This window comes from Pongo pygmaeus, chromosome 19 (genome assembly GCF_028885625.2).
Source record: "Pongo pygmaeus isolate AG05252 chromosome 19, NHGRI_mPonPyg2-v2.0_pri, whole genome shotgun sequence".
Taxonomy (NCBI): Eukaryota; Metazoa; Chordata; class Mammalia; order Primates; family Hominidae; genus Pongo; species Pongo pygmaeus.
In genome coordinates, this window is record NC_072392.2 from 74,045,962 (window position 1) to 74,065,661 (window position 19,700).

The following is a 19,700-nucleotide window of genomic DNA, read 5'->3' on the forward strand; positions in this document are numbered from 1 at the left end:
AGTATAGATAAATCATAATTAAGACAGCAGAGTTTAATAGGATCCATACTCGTGACTATCTACACAAGTGAATTAAATATTAAAGATCTTTTCCCCTATTTATACTGTTCCCATGTATATTTCTTTCTGTATCCAAAGAAATTTAGAAGGGAAGGTTGTAGCTTTTCACCTTCAGGTGCCAGTGGCCAAAAACAACCCTAAACTTGTCTGACTGGCTCTAAGGAGGAATGTCAGTAAACAAGGCCTGAGTAAACAAGAGAGAGACCTGCCCATCAATCACCTGTGTAGTCAAGCAATGTAGGCTATCTTCCTGGGTGCTTACAAATCAGTTCCCATCCCTCAGATAAATGCAAAATGTCCTTCCAGAGAAATGTAATTTATTATCATGTTAGCAGTGGTGAGTTAGGGAAGGAGCAGAATAGAAGATATTCTACCTAGCAATGGGGACCCGCTGTAGTAGTAAGAAACTAAGTACCTTAAGGGACTGGGGAGTTTTCTTAAGCCTCTCTGGCAGGAGCATGTATTGGCCTCTGTTTCATAAATGTGTGTCATTTTCATCACCTTGGGATGTTAGACTTTGGCAGGTCTGATGATGAAACAAGGCTGCACATGCTCGTAAGAGGAAATGACCTTCCCATCCTTAATCTCCTTGGTGATGGTGCAAATTTTAACCAGTATCCGGGACAGGGGTCCACAGGCACTGCAGTGCTCCTTTAAGCTGCAGGGGGATGAGGATGTGCAAGCTGGGGCCTTGCTTTCTATGGCTCCGGACTTACAAGATGCCCAAGGGGAAGGCTCACATTTGGTGGCACACGGGTAACAGGGACACCTAAGGAAAAAAACACAATTTTAGCTGTGATTGAGGGAAGGCGATGATGGTCATGGAGAAAAATGGTCGTGGCTAATTTTTTTAACACTTGTTGCTCAAGACAAGTACATACTTCCAAATGCTTATTCATTCATTTCGTACTGTAGTTGTTGGGAGAAAAAGAATCAGATCAAATCCATTGGAAATCAGCACCCTAGGTTTAGAAGTATTCGATTATGTAAGTTTCCATTAGTCAATACCGTCACATTGTGGAAAGAATACTGCACTAGCAGTCAAAAGACTGAGGCAGAGACCAGCTCTGTCCTTTACCAGCTGGTGACCTCAGCTAAATCATTTAATGCTCTCAAGCTTTAGTTTTTCATCTGCAGAATGGATATAATGGAAACTAAACCCACAGGATCAACAGTGATAAAGAACAAGTTGAGGGCATTATTATCCGAGGAATGGAAATTAACCAGATATTTTTCTCATTGAGGAGTTAGTCATAGTAATAGTGGTCGCCTGAACCCCAGCTGTGAAAGAGTCCTCACTGTGTCATCAGGAAGCTTCAAAGTGCCTTCTGGCTGTCTATGCATAGTTTTTAGAGAACTGAAGTAAAAAGCAGTTCATAGTAAACACTCTTTTTATAAACATAATCTTTCTTTGATGATTCGAGGTATTTTGGTATATGATCACGGCTCCTAAAGGTGACAGCATTGACGACCATTGTGCTCATATAATGTGGTCATGCCAATTAAAAGAATGCTGTGAAGAGTTAACTGATTATTTTCTGGAAGTAGGTCTCCTTTGCAATTGTAACTAAGTCTCTGGGGTTTTAGTTTGGACTGAGTTACTTCAAAGAACTCATCCTCCGGATACGTTTACTTATGGATTGGTTAGCTTCTTATTGCTTATAAAAATTATAACTTTTATTTTTTAAAAAAGATGCTAAAACATACATGTATACATGCTTCTGTTGGCCTCAAGGACTAGTGGCTAGATAGGGTTAGGGGTTTCAGCCTGAGCAGAATGTTCCTCCAAAGGAGCCTGGGTTGTTTTGTACAAGCTCATGAAAATCAGACGTTCATCTCAGTGGGGAAACATCTGTAATGGTCACCAGGAATATTCATCTATGGGGAAATCATTTTTTCTCTAGTAATTTTTAAAACTCTAAGAAGGTAAGCAACCTATAAGAAATTAACCTGGCCCATGGGCTCTTTAGAACAGCTCAGGTCAGCCAACACCTGAAATTTGGATGAGCTTACAATTGCAAGTCTTCCTCATGGCACAGCTTGAGAGGGTGTGTGGATGCCTCTGTCCAAGCTCCCCATCACTGGCAAGAAGGTCAAACAAAGCACTTGACCCCTATTGCCAGTGGCAGTACATATATGCGTTCATTTGCACTTCTTTGTCATAGAAGTTGTTATTTTACGTACTTGCCATCCAAGCTCTCCAGAAGGCTGCGGTATGTGGTAATCTCACACTCCAGCCGGGACTTGACGTCCAGCAGGATCTCGTATTCTTGGTTCTGTCTTTCCAGGGCACACCGGATCTCTGCCAGCTGAGCCTCCAGGTTATCGATCAGACTCTGGATCTGGGTCAGCAAGGCCGTGTAGCGAGCCTCTGTCTCCGTTAGTATGCACTCTTGGGAATCTCTCTACCATGGAGAAGGATAGTAGGATTTATAATGATGACTCCTTTAAGCCCAGGTCACCTGTGACCTGTATCATTTTAAGAAAATGGTTTCTTTGTGACACTACTGATAGATCTCCAAGCACTTTATTGTTTGCTAATCAAATAAATCCAAAACCCAAATGATCAACTATGCTAAAATCTGCTTTCCTTTATCTCTTCCCTCTTTCTCTCTTTCTCTTTTTGCTTCTCTGTAAGTATTTGTTTCACTTTCTCTGTCTTGACCACCCAATAATCTCGCACCACACTTTCCTACTTAGGAGAGAAAAAAAAATAACTTATTGCACACCCAGGCATTAAAAATGCATTACTGGCTGGGCGCAGTGGCTCATGCCTATAATCCCAGCACTTTGGGAGGCCGAGGTGGGTGGATCACAAGGTCAGGAGTTCAAGACCAGCCTGGCCAAGATGGTGAAACCCCATCTCTACTAAAAATACAAAAAATTAGCTGGGTGTGGTGGTGGGCACCTGTAATCCCAGCTGCTTGGGAGGCTAAGGCAGAGAATTGCTTGAACCTGGGAGGTGGAGGTTGCAGTGACCCGAGATCGTACCATTGCTCTCCAGTCTAGGCGACAGAGTGAGACTCTATCTCAAAAAGAAAAAAAAAAAAAGCATTACCATGGCACTTCATTCAGTGAGTGTTTGTATCTTAAAAAAGGAAGCAAGCAATGTTTAACCATATACAATTTATCTACCAGATCAATTCCTTTATATGTAAAATATGAAAGTTGAAACTGATGAGTAAATTTCATTCCTGCTGTATCATTCTGTAAGTCTATGGATAATGATGGGATTTTAGGTTTTAATAGCCTATTATTTGCATGATTATCCCAATTTTTATAGATGAGAAAACTGAGGTTCAAGTGGTTCAATATGTTGTCCAAGGTCACATGACTAGCTGGTGACAAAATCAGTGTGGGGCAAGGTCTTCCCAAAACCCTTCACATCAGAGCATATAAGCAATTCTCTACTTCAGAGAGGCATTATCATGAGACAGAATGGTACTGGCTTTGGAATCTAAACTCTGGCTCAGACTCTTATTTCTTTTGTGACTTTGGATGAGTTTCTTAATGTCTCAGGATCTCAGTGTCTCTATTTATAAAATAGGTGGGCTGAAACTTGCCTTGGATTTGCTTGGGAAAATCACTTTAGCTCTTGGAGCCTCATCTGTAACATTCATTAATAATTATGCCACCCCCCCCTTAGGATTACTTTATAAATCTCACGTGATAGCTTGTAAAAATGCTTTGCATATAATAAAATGCTCTCCCAGTGTTTCCCAAAGTGTACTACATGAATCATTAATACCATGGGATGTTCTAAAAAAAGGGGGGGGGGAATCCACAGTCAAATAAGTTTTGGAATGCTGAATATCATATACCCCTTTCTTGGAGATTCATGGTGTATATTAGCTTATTAATGGCTCACAGGAAGGCACCCTGTTTAACCTTGGTTTAGTCCAGCATTTCCCAGACTTATTTGGCCACAAAGTTCTTTTTCAGCCATAGACCCTTTAACAAATGAGGAACTAATGTTCTGAGAGACACAGTTTGGGAAATACTGCAACACACAAGTGTAAGGGACTGTTTCCATCTTTGCTGAGCTAGGCTTGGTCAGCTTGCTCAGTACCATTCGATGCTGGGCCTGCAGTTCAACCTCCAGAGTGTTCACAGTGCGTCTCAGTTCTATGATCTCCTTTTGGCAGCATTGCTGCTGTTGAGAGCTGGTCACCACTTGTTGATTCAGCTCCTCTATCTGAAACACACAGCCAGAGACTGAGAATATTATGGGAGGAAAACATGACTTTGATTAAAGGGCCCTAGAAATGCAGCATCAGCTTGTTGTTTTTGACTTTTCTATTTCCCCCACCTGCGTGTTGAACCACTGTTCCACATCTTTGCGGTTTGTCTCCATGATGGACTCATATTGACATCTTATTTCTTGTAGAACCTGGTTTAGGTCAACAGAAGGGGCAGCAGTCACTTCAATGTCAAGTCTCTCCCCAAGCTGACACTGTAAAGAATTGATTTCCTAAGGAAAGAAAAAGAATGTGAAGTCATCTGGTGAACAGATGACACCCTTGTGTTCTTATTTCACTCTAACTGCTACGATTTAGCTTAATTGTGTCTAAAATATAGCCCACAACAAAGGAATACATGATTTACAGGTGTTATTGAGATGCTATAAAATGATTTAAGACTCTTTCAGGTAGGACTGTGTGTTTAAAAAAAAATGAGTAGCAAGACCAGAGTTCCAAAAATTTAGATCATTTCCAGGGCTGGATAATGGGTGAAACAGGATAAAGGTGGAATTGATCATGAGAGATTATAGTCTCTATGGTGCAAATACGGGATTGTGCCAATATTGACTTGCACCAATATTGACTTGTACCAATGGGAGGTGGCAGAAGCCTGTGTAGGGATGCCTACAAACATGGGAAGACTGTAAGGACAGAAAAATTGGGTTCCTTCTCGTAGAAAAGCTGGAGGAGATGATGGAGGCCTTTCTTCCCCTTATGGCTCCAGATATTGTGTTGGAGCCAGTGGATTTGAAATACTACATTGAACCAGTGCTAGTAGCAGTAGGTATTTTCAGGACTAAACCAGAGTAGTACGTAGCAGTGGTTTGGCTCTGTGTCCCCACCCAAATCTCATCTCGAATTGTAATTCCCATAACTCCCACGTGTCAAGGGAGGGACCTAGTGGGAGGTGATTGGATCATGGGGGTGGTGTCCCCCATGCTGTTCTCAGGATAGTGAGTGAGTTCTCACAAGATCTGATAGTTTTATAAAGGGCTCTTCCCCCTTTGGTCTCTCTCTGTCTCCTGCTGCCAAGTGAGATGTGCCTGCTTCCCCTTAAGCCATGATTGTAAGTTTCCTGAGGCCTCCCCAGCCATGTGGAACTGTGACTCAATTACACTTCTTTCCTTTATGAATTACCTACTCTCAGGTATTTCTTTATAGCAGTGTGAGAACGAAATAATACAAGCAGGCACACCCTTTGTCAGGTGCAACTCAAAGGAACTGATGCTACTTTTAGGGACTTAGCTTGTGATTACTCTCTTGGTCTTTCTCTCACCTCTTTGTGGTTGTTCTTGAGGCAAAGGAGCTCCTCTTTCAGAGACTGGACTTGTGCCTCTAGGTCAGTCTTGCCCAGGGTCAGCACATTCAGGATCTGCTTGAGGCCACTGGCATCTGCCTCTACCAGCTGGCGTAGAGACACCTCAGCTTCATACCTTTAAAAACCAGATGGGAAAAGAGAGACATCTGAAAGGAGATGATGCAAACCAAGCCAAGCAGAACTCTCGTCTGCATTTTGCTCTGGGCACCTCGCTTAGCGTATTTCTATTAGAAGTTTTATTCTCTTTGGAGGTGAAACCATTTGAAATAGATCATAACTTAATTATTATTCCCAAATTAGTTTGCTAGGGGAATCTACATTGCTGTCCTTTGAGATACGGGAATTTATTGTCCTTCCTCTGCCCCTAGTGGCAATGCAATGTAAGTGAAGAAAGCACTGCATTAGGGCTCAGAAAACGTGGGTCCAAGTTTCGGTTTTGACTTGTACTAGCTATGTTTACCTTTGGGTGAGTAACTTAGCCTCACTAAGCCACAGATTTCTCACCTTAAAGAGAGCAACAATATATTAGCCCTACCTATTTTACTGAACTATTGTGTAGGTAATCAAATGGGTTCACAAGTTAGAAACTATAGGTACTGTATACATGTGAGCAGTTATTAATCTTAATCATTCATTGAATTTGAGTCTTTTCTGGGCTAGTGCCAACATCATCTGGGGCAAGAGGGTTAGTAGACATGGGGACAATTTTGTTGAGGGCATCTCGGTCAGACTCAGGGTGAGCTCTGTCATTGATGACGGTGTTGGGTGGGCTTACTTGGCTCTCAAGTCATCTGCAGTCAGTTTGGTGTTGTCAATTTGCGAGACCAGTCTGGAATTCTCAGCCTTGGTACACAAGATCTAGAATTAAGAGATTGTACACACAAATGAAGCAAACACCAAGATTTCCTTCTTTAAGAACCAAGGGGCTTGTGTGTGTGTCAAGTAACAGGGGAAGGCTAAGTAGACTTTTTATTAATCTTCATAGCTATGCTCACGAAGCTTGGAAAACTTCAGAAAGTCAGATTTCCTGTTATTTTCCTAAAAGATCAGCAAAAAGTTCTTAACTAGAAACTTTTAAGTATTTTTTTTTGTTGTTGTTAAAATATAAAATCCAGGCCAAGCGCGGTGGCTCACCCCTGTAATATCAGCATTTGGGAGGCTGAGGCGGGCGGATCACGAGGTCAAGAGATCAAGACCATCCTGGCCAACATGGTGAAACCCTGTCTCTACTAAAAAATACAAAAATTGGCCGGGCGCGGTGGCTCACGCCTGTAATCCCAGCACTTTGGGAGGCCGAGGCGGGTGGATCATGAGGTCAGGAGATCAAGACCATCCTGGCTGACACAATGAAACCCCGTCTCTACTAAAAATATAAAAAAAAAATTAGCCGGGTGTGGTGGCAGGCGCCTGTAGTCCCAGCTACTCGGGAGGCTGAGGCAGGAGAATGGCATGAACCCGGGAGGCGGAGCTAGCAGTGAGCCAAGATTGCGCCACTGCACTGCAGCCTGGGAAACAGAGCAAGACTGTCTCAAAAAAAAAAAAAAAATACAAAAATTATCTGGGTGTGGTGGTGCACACCTGTAGACCCAGCTACTCAAGAGGCTGAGGAGGGTGAATCCCTTGAACCTGGGAGCCAGAGGTTGCAGTGAGCAGAGATCGCGCCATTGCACTCCAGCCTGGTGACAGAGTGAGACTTCATCTCAATAAATAAATAAATAAATAAATAAAATAAAATCCATCCTAAATTTATATAAATACCATTGATCCACTAGAATGTCAACTCCATGAGGGCAGGGACTTTTTAAAGGTCACCAATATTTTCCAAGAATCTAGAACAATGTTTGGCTCAATGTTGTTGCTGCTCAGTAAACATTTGTTGAAGAAATAAAACTGAATAAATCCAGATGTGTAGTAGCAGAATATGTCTGTGCATAACAAACTTAGGTTTGGTGTAGAAATAAACCAAGCAATGTGGAGATGATAACATAAGCATAAAAGGAGAAAAAGTTGGTGATGGTTGAAAAATGGATAAAAACTAAATTGTTTAGAAACTCATTAAAACAAAATTTATTTTCCCCGATCTCTGTTTCCCTATTTTTATTTAAAAAATGACAACAACTTGCTGTTAACAACTTTTGGTCCTGAGTTATCTAGTTATAATGGTAGAGTGTATTTCTGGAGAAAGGAAACACCATGAGACTCTTCTTTTTGTTTTTGATTTTTAAAGACAGAGTCTCGCTTTTGCCCAGGCTGGAGTGCGGTGGCAGGATCTCAGCTCATGGCAGCCTCGACCTCTTGGGCTCAAGTAATCCTCCCACCTCAGCCTCCCAAGTAGCTGGGACCACAGGCAGGTGCCACCACGCCCATCTAATTTTTGTGTGGTTTTTTTTTTTTTTTTCTTTAGAGACGGAGTTTCATCATGTTGTCCAGGCTGGTGTAGAACTCCTGGGCTCAAGTGATCTATCTGCCTCAGCCTCCCAAAGTGTTAGGATTACAGGTGTGCATCACTGCACCTGACCAGAAATACTATCAGACTCTGAATGCTGCCTCAAGATGACAATTTCACTCAAGAGATTTTTCTATTCTTCAAAAAATTTTTCAGCATCAATTGAACAAAAAATATTAAAGTTTAGCAAATAACTGTTGCTTGGAAACCATTAATTCACAACACGATTAAACAGGTTCCTAGGAATCTTACCTTCTGCTGGAGCTCCTCAATGGTAGTGTAGTAAGACAGGTAATCAGGACATAGAACAGGGAGCTCTTTGTTACTCTCTTCCTGGATTTTAGATTCCAGTTCAGCATTCTCTCGTTCTAGCATTCGCACCTTTTCCAGGTAGTTAGCAAGGTGCTCGTTCAAGATTTGCATGGTCTCCTTCTCATTACTGTTGATGCCTTCACCATACCAGCTGCAGTCATCCAGAGAGGAACGGGTGTTGAAGTTGTTCATTAGGTAGATGGGCTTGCGACAAAAGCAAGGAGTGGGTTGGCAGCCCTGGTCCCAGGGAGTTCTGAGAACGTGGCCAGCTGGTTGACAGTTGTTGACTTTAAGGCCACCAGGATGGCAGCGGTTGTTAGAGGAGATGATACTAGCATTTGTAATCCTAGAGCAGTTTTGACATGGGGTTGAAGGAGAATTGGTTGTTGTACAGCCCTTGGTGTCCATAGTATGTGTCTGGCTTTAGTTTGTTTCCAGGTCTGTGGTCACCAGGATGAAAAGCTCAAGCCACCTCCACGGAGTCTGAATTCCAAGGCTCTTGGTGTTTTCCTCTTTGAAGTGCTTATATATAGCCTCTCTTCTACGTGGTGTCACACAGGTGGGATGTTTTCCTTTCTCAGGTTTATATCAAATCCTGTAGGAACATCTCATTAGTCTGCTTTTTACTTGCTTAAGAAGAGTTATTTGTCTCATAAAAATGTGCATTTAGGCTGTTACTAAGTTATTACCCATCATAACTACTACTTGTCTATTGGACCCAGAGCTTCAAATTATGTCTTCAAAAGGAACTGTCCTAACAGCATCCATTATTAAGCAGGTGTGAGTATACAAAATTCATTACATTCTTGTTGACCTCTCCACTTGGCACTGAGCTTAACCAGGAATGAGTTCATCCTTCTTTTCCTTTCTTCTCTAGAAAAGGGAAACTATTAATGTCTAATAATTATTGGTAAACTTAGAAATCAGAAGTCAATATTTTAGTTTGTTCTACCCAAATGGTTTCCCCATTTTCAGTGTCAGGACAATGTGAGTATGAATGAAAATGTTAGTCTTTTAAAAGTCTTGTTTTAAAGATAATTGCTAGATTTATGTTTTAGCTTTCCATAAAATGTAATAATATTAAATAAAATATGAAATAAAATAAAAGCCATGGGGAAAAGGTAGGGTTTGATTGCTAATAAGAAATTTCTTGGAAAAGAGACTGGCTATCTTTTGGTTTTCCAAAGTCCACATTTTATAACATTTTTAGTGCTTGGTGTTTGCTTGTGGTATTACATTAGATAAAAATGTATCACAGTGTTGGTTTATACTGGATGTTTAAATAGGATTCATCGAAAGGGGTGTGTTTTCTTTCTGAGGAATACTTACTCAGCATTTTCTTAAGAAAGTTACTTGTTGCTAATCCTTTATGGAGGCTCTAAGGGAACATCATTTTCTTCCTTTTCCAGCTTCTAGAGGCTGTCCACATCCTCAGCTAGTGGCCCCTTTTCATCCTTTTTTTTTTCTTGAATTATGAGTTTTTTTTACTTTAAGTTCTGGGATACATGTGCAGAACGTGCAGGTTTGCTACATAGGTATACAAGTGCCATGGTGGTTTGCTGCACCCATCAACCTCTCATCTACATTAGGTATTTCTCCTAATGCTATCCCTCCCCTAGACCCTCACACCCTCACAGTCCCCGGTGTGATGCTCCCCTCCCTGTGTCCATGTGTTCTCATTGTTAGCTCCCACTTATGAGTGAGAACATGCGGTGTTTGGTTTTCTGTTCCTGTGTGAGTTTGCTGAGAATGATGGTTTCCAGCTTTATCCATGTCGCTGCAAAGGACATGAACTAATCCTTTATTATGGCTGTATAGTATTCCATGGTGTATATGTGCCACATTTTCTTTATCCAGTCTATCATTGATGGGCATTTGGGTTGGTTCCAAGTCTTTGCTAATGTGAATAGTGCTGCAATAAACATACATGTGCATGTGTCTTTATAGTAGAATGATTTATAATCCTTTGGGTATGTACCAAGTAATAGGATTGCTGGGTCAAACTGTATTTATGGTTCTTGATCCTTGAGAAATCGCCATACTATCTTCCGCATTGGTTGAACTAATTTACACTCCCACCAACTGTGTAAAAGTGTTCGTATTTCTCTCCATCCTCTCCAGCATCTGTTGTTTCCTGACTTTTTAATGATCATCATTCTAACTGGTGTGAGATGGTATCTCATTGTGGTTTGATTTGCATTCCTCTAATGACCAGTGATGATGAGCTTTTTTCATATGTTTGTTGGCCACATAAATGTCTTCTTTTGAGAAGTGTCTTTTTATATCCTTAGCCCATTTTTTTGATGGGGTTGTTTGTTTTTTCTTGTAAATTTGTTTAAGTTTCTTGTAGATTCTGTATATTAGCCCTTTGTCAGATGGATAGATTGCAAAAATTTTCTCCCATTTTGTAGGAGGCTGAGGCAGAAGAATTACTTGAACCCAGGAGTTCAAGTTCAGGTGGGCAACACAGTGCGATTTCATTTTTAATAAAATAAAATAAAATATAAAATAAAAGCCATGGGGAAAAGGTAGACTATTATATGTACTTTGGGGACAATTCTGTATTCCCTTTGGTGTGGGGACAGGGAATGTTGAAACCATACTCCATCCTTTACAGTGAGACAAATTACAAGTAGATCAAAGATTGAGATATGAAAAATAAATAATAAATATGCCCAAAAGGATAATTATTTTATAAATTTGGAGTCAGAAGACTTTTCCAATGATGACTCAAAATTAAGAAGCCATAAAGAACTGTTAGATTTGACTCCATAAAATAACAGTGTTTGAAATTGTGCTTGGATGAAAAATACAACCTGTAAAACCAGAAGACAGGATGACAAACTGGGAAACAATATTACAGTTACACTCTAGACAGTGACCAAAAGGAAAATACAAAAGGCACTTAAAATAAGAAAAAATGCTCAATGTCACTCATGAAAAGAGAAATGTAAATTTAAATTATACTGAGATATTTTAGTTTTCCACCTATCAAACTGAAAAAAATCAAAGTTTGATAACAGATACATTCACTGCCTATAGCACTCTCATTGCTTGTGGCAATGAAATGTAAATTCATGCAAGTTACTATAATGTTACTATAATTAAAACAGTGTGATATTGGCATAAGGGTTGGAAAGTAGATCAATGAGAGAGAATGTAGAGTTTAGAAATAGACTCACATATATGTGGTCAATTGATTTCTGACAAAGATCCCAAAGCAAGTCAACGAGAAAAGGAAAGCTTTTTCAATACTGTTTTTCAATACTGTTCAATACTTGTTGCTGAATCAAGTGGATACTTGTACAGCCAAAATGAATACATCTTGATCTCTACCTCATGCTACGTATAAAACTTAATTCAGGTTGGATTAAACACTTAAATGTGAAGATTTCAAGTCTAAAGTTTTTAGAAGAAAACTCAGAAGATTATATTCATAACCTTGTGCCATGCGAAGACTTCTAAGCTCATGGAGGACACTATAATAAATAGATTAGACTTCATCAAAATGAAAACCTTTTGCTGATCAAATAAATAGCTAAGAAAGTGAAAAGGCAAGCCACAGCCTGGGTTAAAATATTCTCTCTCTCTCTTCATACACCCACCCGCCGACACACACATTAAAACACATACATACACAATGTCATATCTTTTGTAACAATGGGAATATATTCAGAGAAATTCACCTTTAGTGATTTTGTTGTTGTGTAAACATCACAGTGGACTTCATGAACCTGGATGGTATAGCCTATAACACACTTAGGCTATATGGTATAGTCTATTGCTCACAGGCTATAAACCTGCACAGCATGTTACTGTACTGAATACAGTAGGCAACTGTAACACAATGGTAAGTATTTGTTATCTGGAAACACATTTAAGCTTAGAAAAGGTACAATAAAAATATGACATTATAGTTTTCTGGGACAGCTTTTGTACATGTGTGTTCCATCATTGTTGACTGAAATGTCATTATGTGGTACATGACTCTATAAATAAATATGTGTATAAAAATAAATGAACACATATTTATTTATACAGTAATGTACTCTCTCTCTCTCTATATATATATCTGACAAAGGACCTCCCCCAAGGACCTAGCAATTTCATGGTTAGGTATATGTCCAAGAGAGATGAATGTATATATTTTATACACACAATAATATTTGCACAAGAATGCTTATAGCAGCTATATTCTTAATAGCACTAAAATAAAAATAACTCAACTGCTCATAAATGGAGAATGGACAACAAACTGTGACATGTTTATGTAATGGAGTAGTATGCAACAACAATAAAGAATGAACTGCTGGTACTCACGACATCATGGAAAAATCTCAAAAACATATTAAGCTGAAGAAGTCAGGCATAAAACAGTACAAACAGTATGACTACATTTATGTTAACTTCAAGAACAGGCAAAACTCATCTTTGACATGGTTAGAGATAAGAATAGTGGTTGTCTCTGTGAGAGAGATGTATTGGCTGGAAAGCAACAAGAAAGAATTTCTAAGGTTGGTGTTCTACATTTTGAAATGCTATCCTTGATCTGGGTGTTGATTACACAAGTTCATGTGCTTTCAAACTCCATGAAGCTGCCTACTTTTATTTTTATTTTTAGACACAGGGTCTCACTCTATTGCCGAGGCTGGAGTTCAGTAGCATGAACTCATAGCTCACTGCAGCCTTGAATTACTGGGCTCAAATGGTCTTCCGGCCTTAGCTTCCCAAGTAGCTGGGACTACAGGCACATGCCACCATGCCTGGCTAATTTAAAAAAATTTTTTAGAGATGGGGCCTCATTATGTTGCCCAGGCTGGCATAAACTCCTAACCTCAACTGATCCTCCCACCTTGGCCTCCCACAGCGCTGGGATTACAAGCGTGAGCCACTGTGCCCAGCCTGACCTGTGCACTTTCAATTGATACATCTTATTGTCTGAAAATTATATCTCAATAAAGTGGAATTAACATAAAAAGTTAAGATTTGATACAACTGTGTAGCTGCATGAATGTTCACTACTTTATCTATATGCTTAAATTACAAATGGATCAAAGATTCAAATGTGAAAAGTGAAAATCATTAATGTACTAAAATATAGGAGAATACTTTTACAAATTCAGATGAGGAAGACCTTTGTAACAGTGACTTGAAATTAAGAACCCGTAAAAAATTCGATAAATTCGACTCCATAAAATAGCAGTGTTTGAAATAGTCTGTTAGTTTGAAAATGTATGAAAAATACTGAAAGTAAATAAATCAAGAGGTTAGCAGTGAAATTCTTTGCATTTTGTAGTTATTGATGAATGTTATTTTCTTGTTTTTATTCCACAAATTCCACAAATTGAATGTATCCCTTTTAGAATCATTAGAAAAATTGTCCGCAAAACTGTTTCTGCTTCATTAGTTTCTTAGACTTTTTTTCTGCCTCCATACCTTTCTAATAATTTTTATTCTTTTCCTCTTGTGTCTCACATGCAGAGTTGTTCCTTCCTTGGCTGATTCCCTTTTGATTTCTTCAGGGCCACATTTCATCCATTATGCTCCCCCTTTTCTTGCCTCTTTCATGTCTTCTTTACTACTGGATCATTTTTTCTTTCCCTATAAGCACGTCTGTTAACTGATCCTACAATATGTCTGACCCATAACCATGAGGCACTTCTTCCATGAACGTGGCTTCTGCCTTCTTTTCATTACCAAACCTTTTGACAGAATAGTGGGTACTTATTATCTTTATTTTTCTACCACCATGTCATTTGTTAACTTTTGTCAATCTGGCTAGCCTGTAAATTACTTTACTACATACTCCACCTCGGAGATCTTCTTTATCTACCTTCATATAGCTCCATTGCTGGTGCAGAAATGTTCAACCTTCCTACAGACAGAGCAAGGCTCAAATTCTTGTTTGCCTGGCAACCAAGACTCTCCACAATCTTGACCCAGCTGACTTTACCTCATATTCCAGGACCCCCGACCCACTCTATACATTCTAGCCCAACTGCATCCTTTGCCATTCCCCAAGCTCTTCCTGCCCTGTCCCCTCACTGCACATTTATTGTGGGGGTTCCCTCTACCTTTCCTCATCTGTGTGTTTCAAGGCTGTTGTGGAAGAGACCCTAGGGCTCACGCATATCTGGTTCTCCTCTCCTTTTGGGCACATGGGAGGCTTACCCTCTCTTGCCCCTTTGTAGTTAGGCAGGGTATTACCAAGGCTTTGTTTTTTGGTTCAAGATCTTTGGGCTGTCTCTTCCCTGCCCCAGGCACTGAGAAGGCAGCTGTTCTAGAATTGCTTCTCTCTTTTCTTTTCTTTTTTTGAGTGTCATTTTGGAGAATCTCAGCTGTAAAAACTCAAGTCCACACTGTCCTGGAAGATCGAATCTGGAAGTGATAGAAAGTTCTCTTGACAGCTTTGTCCCCTGTCTTTCTGAGAAAGGGGCTGTGCACAACATAGGAAGAATGGGCACTGGGGCCAGCTTGAGACCAGTAGCTGAGGGATAGGAAGGCCTTATCTGCCTCTGTAGAGCCAGTGAGGAATCCATGAATTGTAAATATTAAATTTACATAGATTAAATATTTAAAATATTAAATCTAATATTGTAAATATTAGATTCCTGAATCGCGGGCACTTTTTTTTTTTTTTTTTTTTTTTGAGACGGAGTCTCACTCTGTCGCCCAGGCTGGAGTGCAGTGGCATGATCTCGGCTCACTGCAACCTCTGCCTCCCAGGTTCAAGCAATTCTCCTGTCTCAGCCTCCCAAGTAGCTGGGATTACATGCGTGCACCACTATGCCTGGTTAATTTTTGTATTTTTAGTAGAGACAGGGTTTCACCACGTTGGCCGCGCTGGTCCCAAACTCCTGACCTCGTGATCTGCCCGCCTCAGCCTTCCAAAGTGCTGGGGTTAGAGGCGTGTGTGCCACCGCACCCAGCCATATATATGTTTTCTTCACATGGGTGGTGCAATCAAAATATGGAACTATTCAATCACCACAGAGCTTTCCTTTGTCCTACGCCTAATTTGTTCTCCATTCTTATAATTGTGTCATTTCAAGAACGTTATATACATAGAATTATCAAATATATGGCCCTTTGAATTGCCCTTTTTCACTTGGCACGATGGCCTTGAGATCTTTAGGACATTTCTGTGATCTCTAGTTTTTGGCTATTACAAACAAAGCTGCTATGAACAATTGTACATCTCTTCAATCCTTTCACTTTCAACCTACCTATATTGTTATATTTGAAGTGAGCTTTCTGCAGATTGTATCGTACAGTTGGATCATGCTTTTTTATCCACTCTGGCAAGATCTGTCTTTTTTTGATGTCTTTAGACTCTTTCCATTTGCTGTAATTTTCTATATTTAGCCTGTATTTTATTTATTGTATTCTGTTTGTTCCTTCTGTTTTTTGTTTGTTTCTCTGTATTCTTTTTCCTGCCTTTCTGTGGGTTACTTGAATATGCTTTAGAGTTCCATTTTGATTTATCTATAGTGTTTTTGAGTATACCTATTGGCATAGCTTTTTAAATAGTTGCTCTAGGTATTTCATGCTGTATGCATAACTTATCATAGACTACTAGTGTTAACGTTTTATCGGCTTAAGTGAAGTGTGGAAAACTTACCTTTGTTTATATTCCTTTACTCGCCTCCATTTTAATATAATTGTCTTAAATATTTTCTACACATATATTGAGAACCACATCAGACAGTGTTATACTTCTTGCCTCAACCATGAAACATAATTTAGAAAACTCAGGAAGAGAAAGAAATTTATTTAAATTAATCATATATTAATTTTTTATTACATGTTTTCCTGTCTGATCTTCCAGGTTTCCTTATTTTATAGTTTTGTTTGTGTTTAGAGAATTTTCTTTAGTCATCGTTTTAGGTTGGTTTGCTGGCGACATCTTTTAAGTTTCCTTCATCTGAGAATGTCTTGATTTCTCTTTGATTTTCTGAACGATATTTTCAAAGGGTATATAAATCTGGGTTGACAAATTCTTTCCCTTTCTTTCTTTTCTTTCTTTCTTTCTTTCTTTCTTTCTTTCTTTCTTTCTTTCTTTCTGTCTCTCTCTCTCTCTCTCCCTCCCTCCCTCTCTTCCTTTCCTTCTTCTTTTCCTTCATTCCTTTCTTCCCTCCCTCCCTCCCTTCCTTCCTTCCTTCCATCCTTCCTTCCTTCCTTCCCTCCCTCTCTCCCTCCCTCCTTCCTTCCTTCCTTCTCTGCCTCCCTCCCTCCTTTCTTTTCTTTTCTTCTTTTCTTTTCCTTCCTTTTCTTCTCTCTCTTTCTTTCTCTTTCTTTCTTTCTTTCTTTCTTTCTTTCTTTCTTTCTTTCTTTCTTTCTTTCTCTCTCTCTCTCTCTCTTTCCTTTCTTTCCCTCCCTCCCTCCTCCCTCCCTTCCTTCCTTCCTTTTTTTTTTTTTGGTCTTGCTCTGTCACCCAGGCTAGAGTGTAGTGGCGCGATCTCTGCTCACTGCAACCTCCGCCTCCTGGGTTCAAGCGATCTCCTGCCTCAGTCTCCTGAGTAGCTGGGATTACAGGTGCCTGCCACCACGCCCAGCTAATTTTTGTATTTTTAGTAGAGACGGGGTTTCACCATGTTGGCCAGGATGGTCTCGATCTCTTGGCCTTGTGATCCGTCCTCCTTGGCCTCCCAAAGTGCTGGGATTACAGGCGTGAGTCACCGTGCCTGGCCAACAGTTTTTTTTTTTTTTTCTTTTAGCATTTGAAAACTATTGTACTACTTCATATTGGCTTCCATGGTTTATGGTGACATACCTGCCATCAATTAAATTGTTTTCTTCTATTGGTAAGATGTCATTTCTCTCTCTGCTTTCATAATTTTTTTTATCTTTAGTTTTCAAAAGTTTGAATATGATATTTCCTGGTGTAGATTTCTTTGGGTTTATCAATTTTGGGGTTTGCTTGGTTTCTGGAATCTGTAGGTTTTTGTCTTTTGCCATATTTGTAAAATTTTCAGTGTTTATTCCTTCAAATGTTTTTGGCCTCACTTTTTCTCCTCCCTTACAGAATTCCACTGACATGAATGTTAGATCGTTTGATATAGCCCCAAAGTTCCGTGAGACTCTATCTTTTTAACACTATTTTTTTTTTCTGTTTTTCAGGTCGGATGATGTCTATTATTGTATCATCAAATTCGCTGATGTTTTCCTCTCTGGCCAGCATTCTGCTGTTAAGCCCATCTCCATTGAGGTTTCTATTTTGGTTCTCTGGTATGTTTCAGTTCTGAAATTTCTACTGGAGTCTTTCCATCTTCTTCTTCACTGAGTCTTTTCTATTTTTGCATTTGTTGTAAGGGTTTATTGAAGCATTGCTTATTGAAGCATTTTTATGATGACTGTTTAAAAACCATTGTCAATAAGTAAAAGAGTGTAACTGGATGTTTGTAACACCAAAGATACATGCTTGAGGGGATAGACACCCCATTCTCCATGTGATTATTACGCATTGCATGCCTGTGTCAGATCATCTCATGTACCTCATAAATATATACATCTATGTACCCAGAAAAATATGAAATAAAAAGTTAAAAACGCTTGTCAGTGAATTCTGACGTCTTTTTCCTCTTGATGTTGGAATTTGTTGATCATCTTTTTTCATGTAAGTTGAGATTTTATGATCCTAGGTATAAAGAGCAATTGTTGATTGAAACCTGGACATTGGGGCATTATGTTATGAATAGAGGATACTATTTAATCTTCTGTTCTGGCAGGTCTCCTCTGACACTGTTTTGGTTGGGGAAGGGGGACGCTGCTTCATTCCTACCAGGCGGGAGTAGAAATACAGGTTCTCTCCACTTTGCCTCTATTGACACCCAAGGGGACAGCCCCCTCATCACTGCTGGGAGAGAGGATTTTAGACTCCTTACCTGGCCTCTGCTGATACCACCCTGGCCAGGAGGGGCAGGAATATCTTGTTATTGCTCCCATGCAGCTTCCACTGACACTGCATGGGGGGTGGCCTTGGTACTGCTGGAGGAGGGAAAGAGTTCTGACTGTCCAGTAGGCCTTTTGTGACACTAACCCCAGAGGAGAAAAGAAGAGCCTCACTGCAGCCTGTAGAGTTAAGTCCAGGCTCCCTGTGTGGTCTCCACTGACACCGTGATGGTGGGACAGGGAGTGCTTCCATGTCTCATAGTAGGAATGAAAGTCCTGGATCTCTCACTTAGCCTTCCCTGACTCCACCCCAGTAGGGAAGTTTGAGTGCCTTGTTACAGCCTGGGAAGGATAGAAGTCTGGATTCCCTACCTGGCCTTTCCTGGTGTGGATATGGGTGGGTGAAATGATATTTTCTGTGGTGTTTGGCTGAGTTGAGTGGTTATTGTCTAAAGGTTTTCTGCCTTTCTAGGCTGCCTCTTTTCTGGTTCTTTAAGTAGAGCAAGCTCTTTTTGTTTGTTTGTTTTGTTTGCACCTGTTGGTGTTTCTGGTTGTTGGTTTCTCCAGCTCCCACTCTGGGATATACGAGATAAAAAGCTAATCCAGGGAGCCCACCACAGTGTCACTCCTGGGGTCTCAACATCTTTAGGTGGTTTGGCTTCTTCTTCTACCTTTCAGAGTCTTCTTACGTTTATTTGATATGTAATTTCCAGGGTTTTTAGGAGGAGGAATATGAAATATACATCATTCTGGAAGTTCTCTACCTTGTTTCTTAAATGTATGAGAATAATTATTCTTATAACCTAAATGTCCAATAACAGATCAATGCACCTTATGGTACATTATGCAACCAGTAAAATGATGGCTACAGGCTGGGTGCGGTGGCTCACACCTGTAATCCCAGCACTTTGGGAGGCTGAGGTGGGAGGATCACAAGGTCAGGAGATCGAGATCATCCTGGCTAACACGGTGAAACCCTGTCTCTACTAAAAAAAAAAAAAAACAATAAAAAATTAGCCTGGTGTTGTGGCACATGCCTGTAGTCTCAGCTACTCGGGAGGCTGAGGCAGGAGAATCGCTTGAACCCGGGAGGCAGAGGTTGCAGTGAGCCCAGATAGTGTGACTGCACCCCAGCCTGGGCGACACAGTGAGACTCTGTCTCAAAAAAAAAAAGTGATGACTACAATACAGTCTTATGTTTTTATTAGAATTAAAAATGCTTAGATGACATAAATGAAAGATTACACAAGTGTGTGCATATGTTAGTATGATTATAGCTGTGTGGAAAAATCTATCATAAGAAAGAAAACTGGAAGAAAGTACCCCAAAATATTGACTATGGCTGTTTGGAAGATGAAATCATAAGTGACATTTTCCCTTTCAATGAGCCAAATTTAAAAAAAGAGAATCTAGTACTTTTATAATCAAAAAA

General features: G+C 40.0%; 1 protein-coding gene across 1 annotated transcript; it reads right to left on the reverse strand.

Annotated features, from left to right (window-relative positions):
- Positions 1 to 386: 386 nt before the first annotated feature.
- Positions 387 to 8,878, reverse strand: KRT39 (keratin 39). The gene is made up of 7 exons (XM_054457879.2): positions 8,318 to 8,878; positions 6,395 to 6,477; positions 5,578 to 5,734; positions 4,370 to 4,531; positions 4,130 to 4,255; positions 2,245 to 2,465; positions 387 to 829 (listed from the first exon to the last, which is right to left on the reverse strand). The coding sequence occupies exons 1-7, from the start codon at positions 8,783 to 8,785 to the stop codon at positions 571 to 573; spliced, it is 1,476 nt and encodes a 491-aa protein (XP_054313854.2). The 5' UTR covers positions 8,786 to 8,878; the 3' UTR covers positions 387 to 570.
- Between the last annotated feature and the right edge of the window lie 10,822 nt (positions 8,879 to 19,700).

What these genes read in the sequence shown, in the direction of transcription:
- KRT39 (XM_054457879.2), bottom strand. Translation starts at nt 8,785, where the DNA reads ATGGACACCAAGGGCTGTACAACAACCAATTCTCCTTCAACCCCATGT. An exon ending in AACAGTGGTTCAACACGCAG is followed by an intron (nt 4,256 to 4,369) that starts GTGGGGGAAATA and finishes TGTGTGTTTCAG; the next exon opens with ATAGAGGAGCTGAATCAACA. An exon ending in CTGGAGAGCTTGGATGGCAA is followed by an intron (nt 830 to 2,244) that starts GTACGTAAAATA and finishes TTTTTTCCTTAG; the next exon opens with GTGTCCCTGTTACCCGTGTG.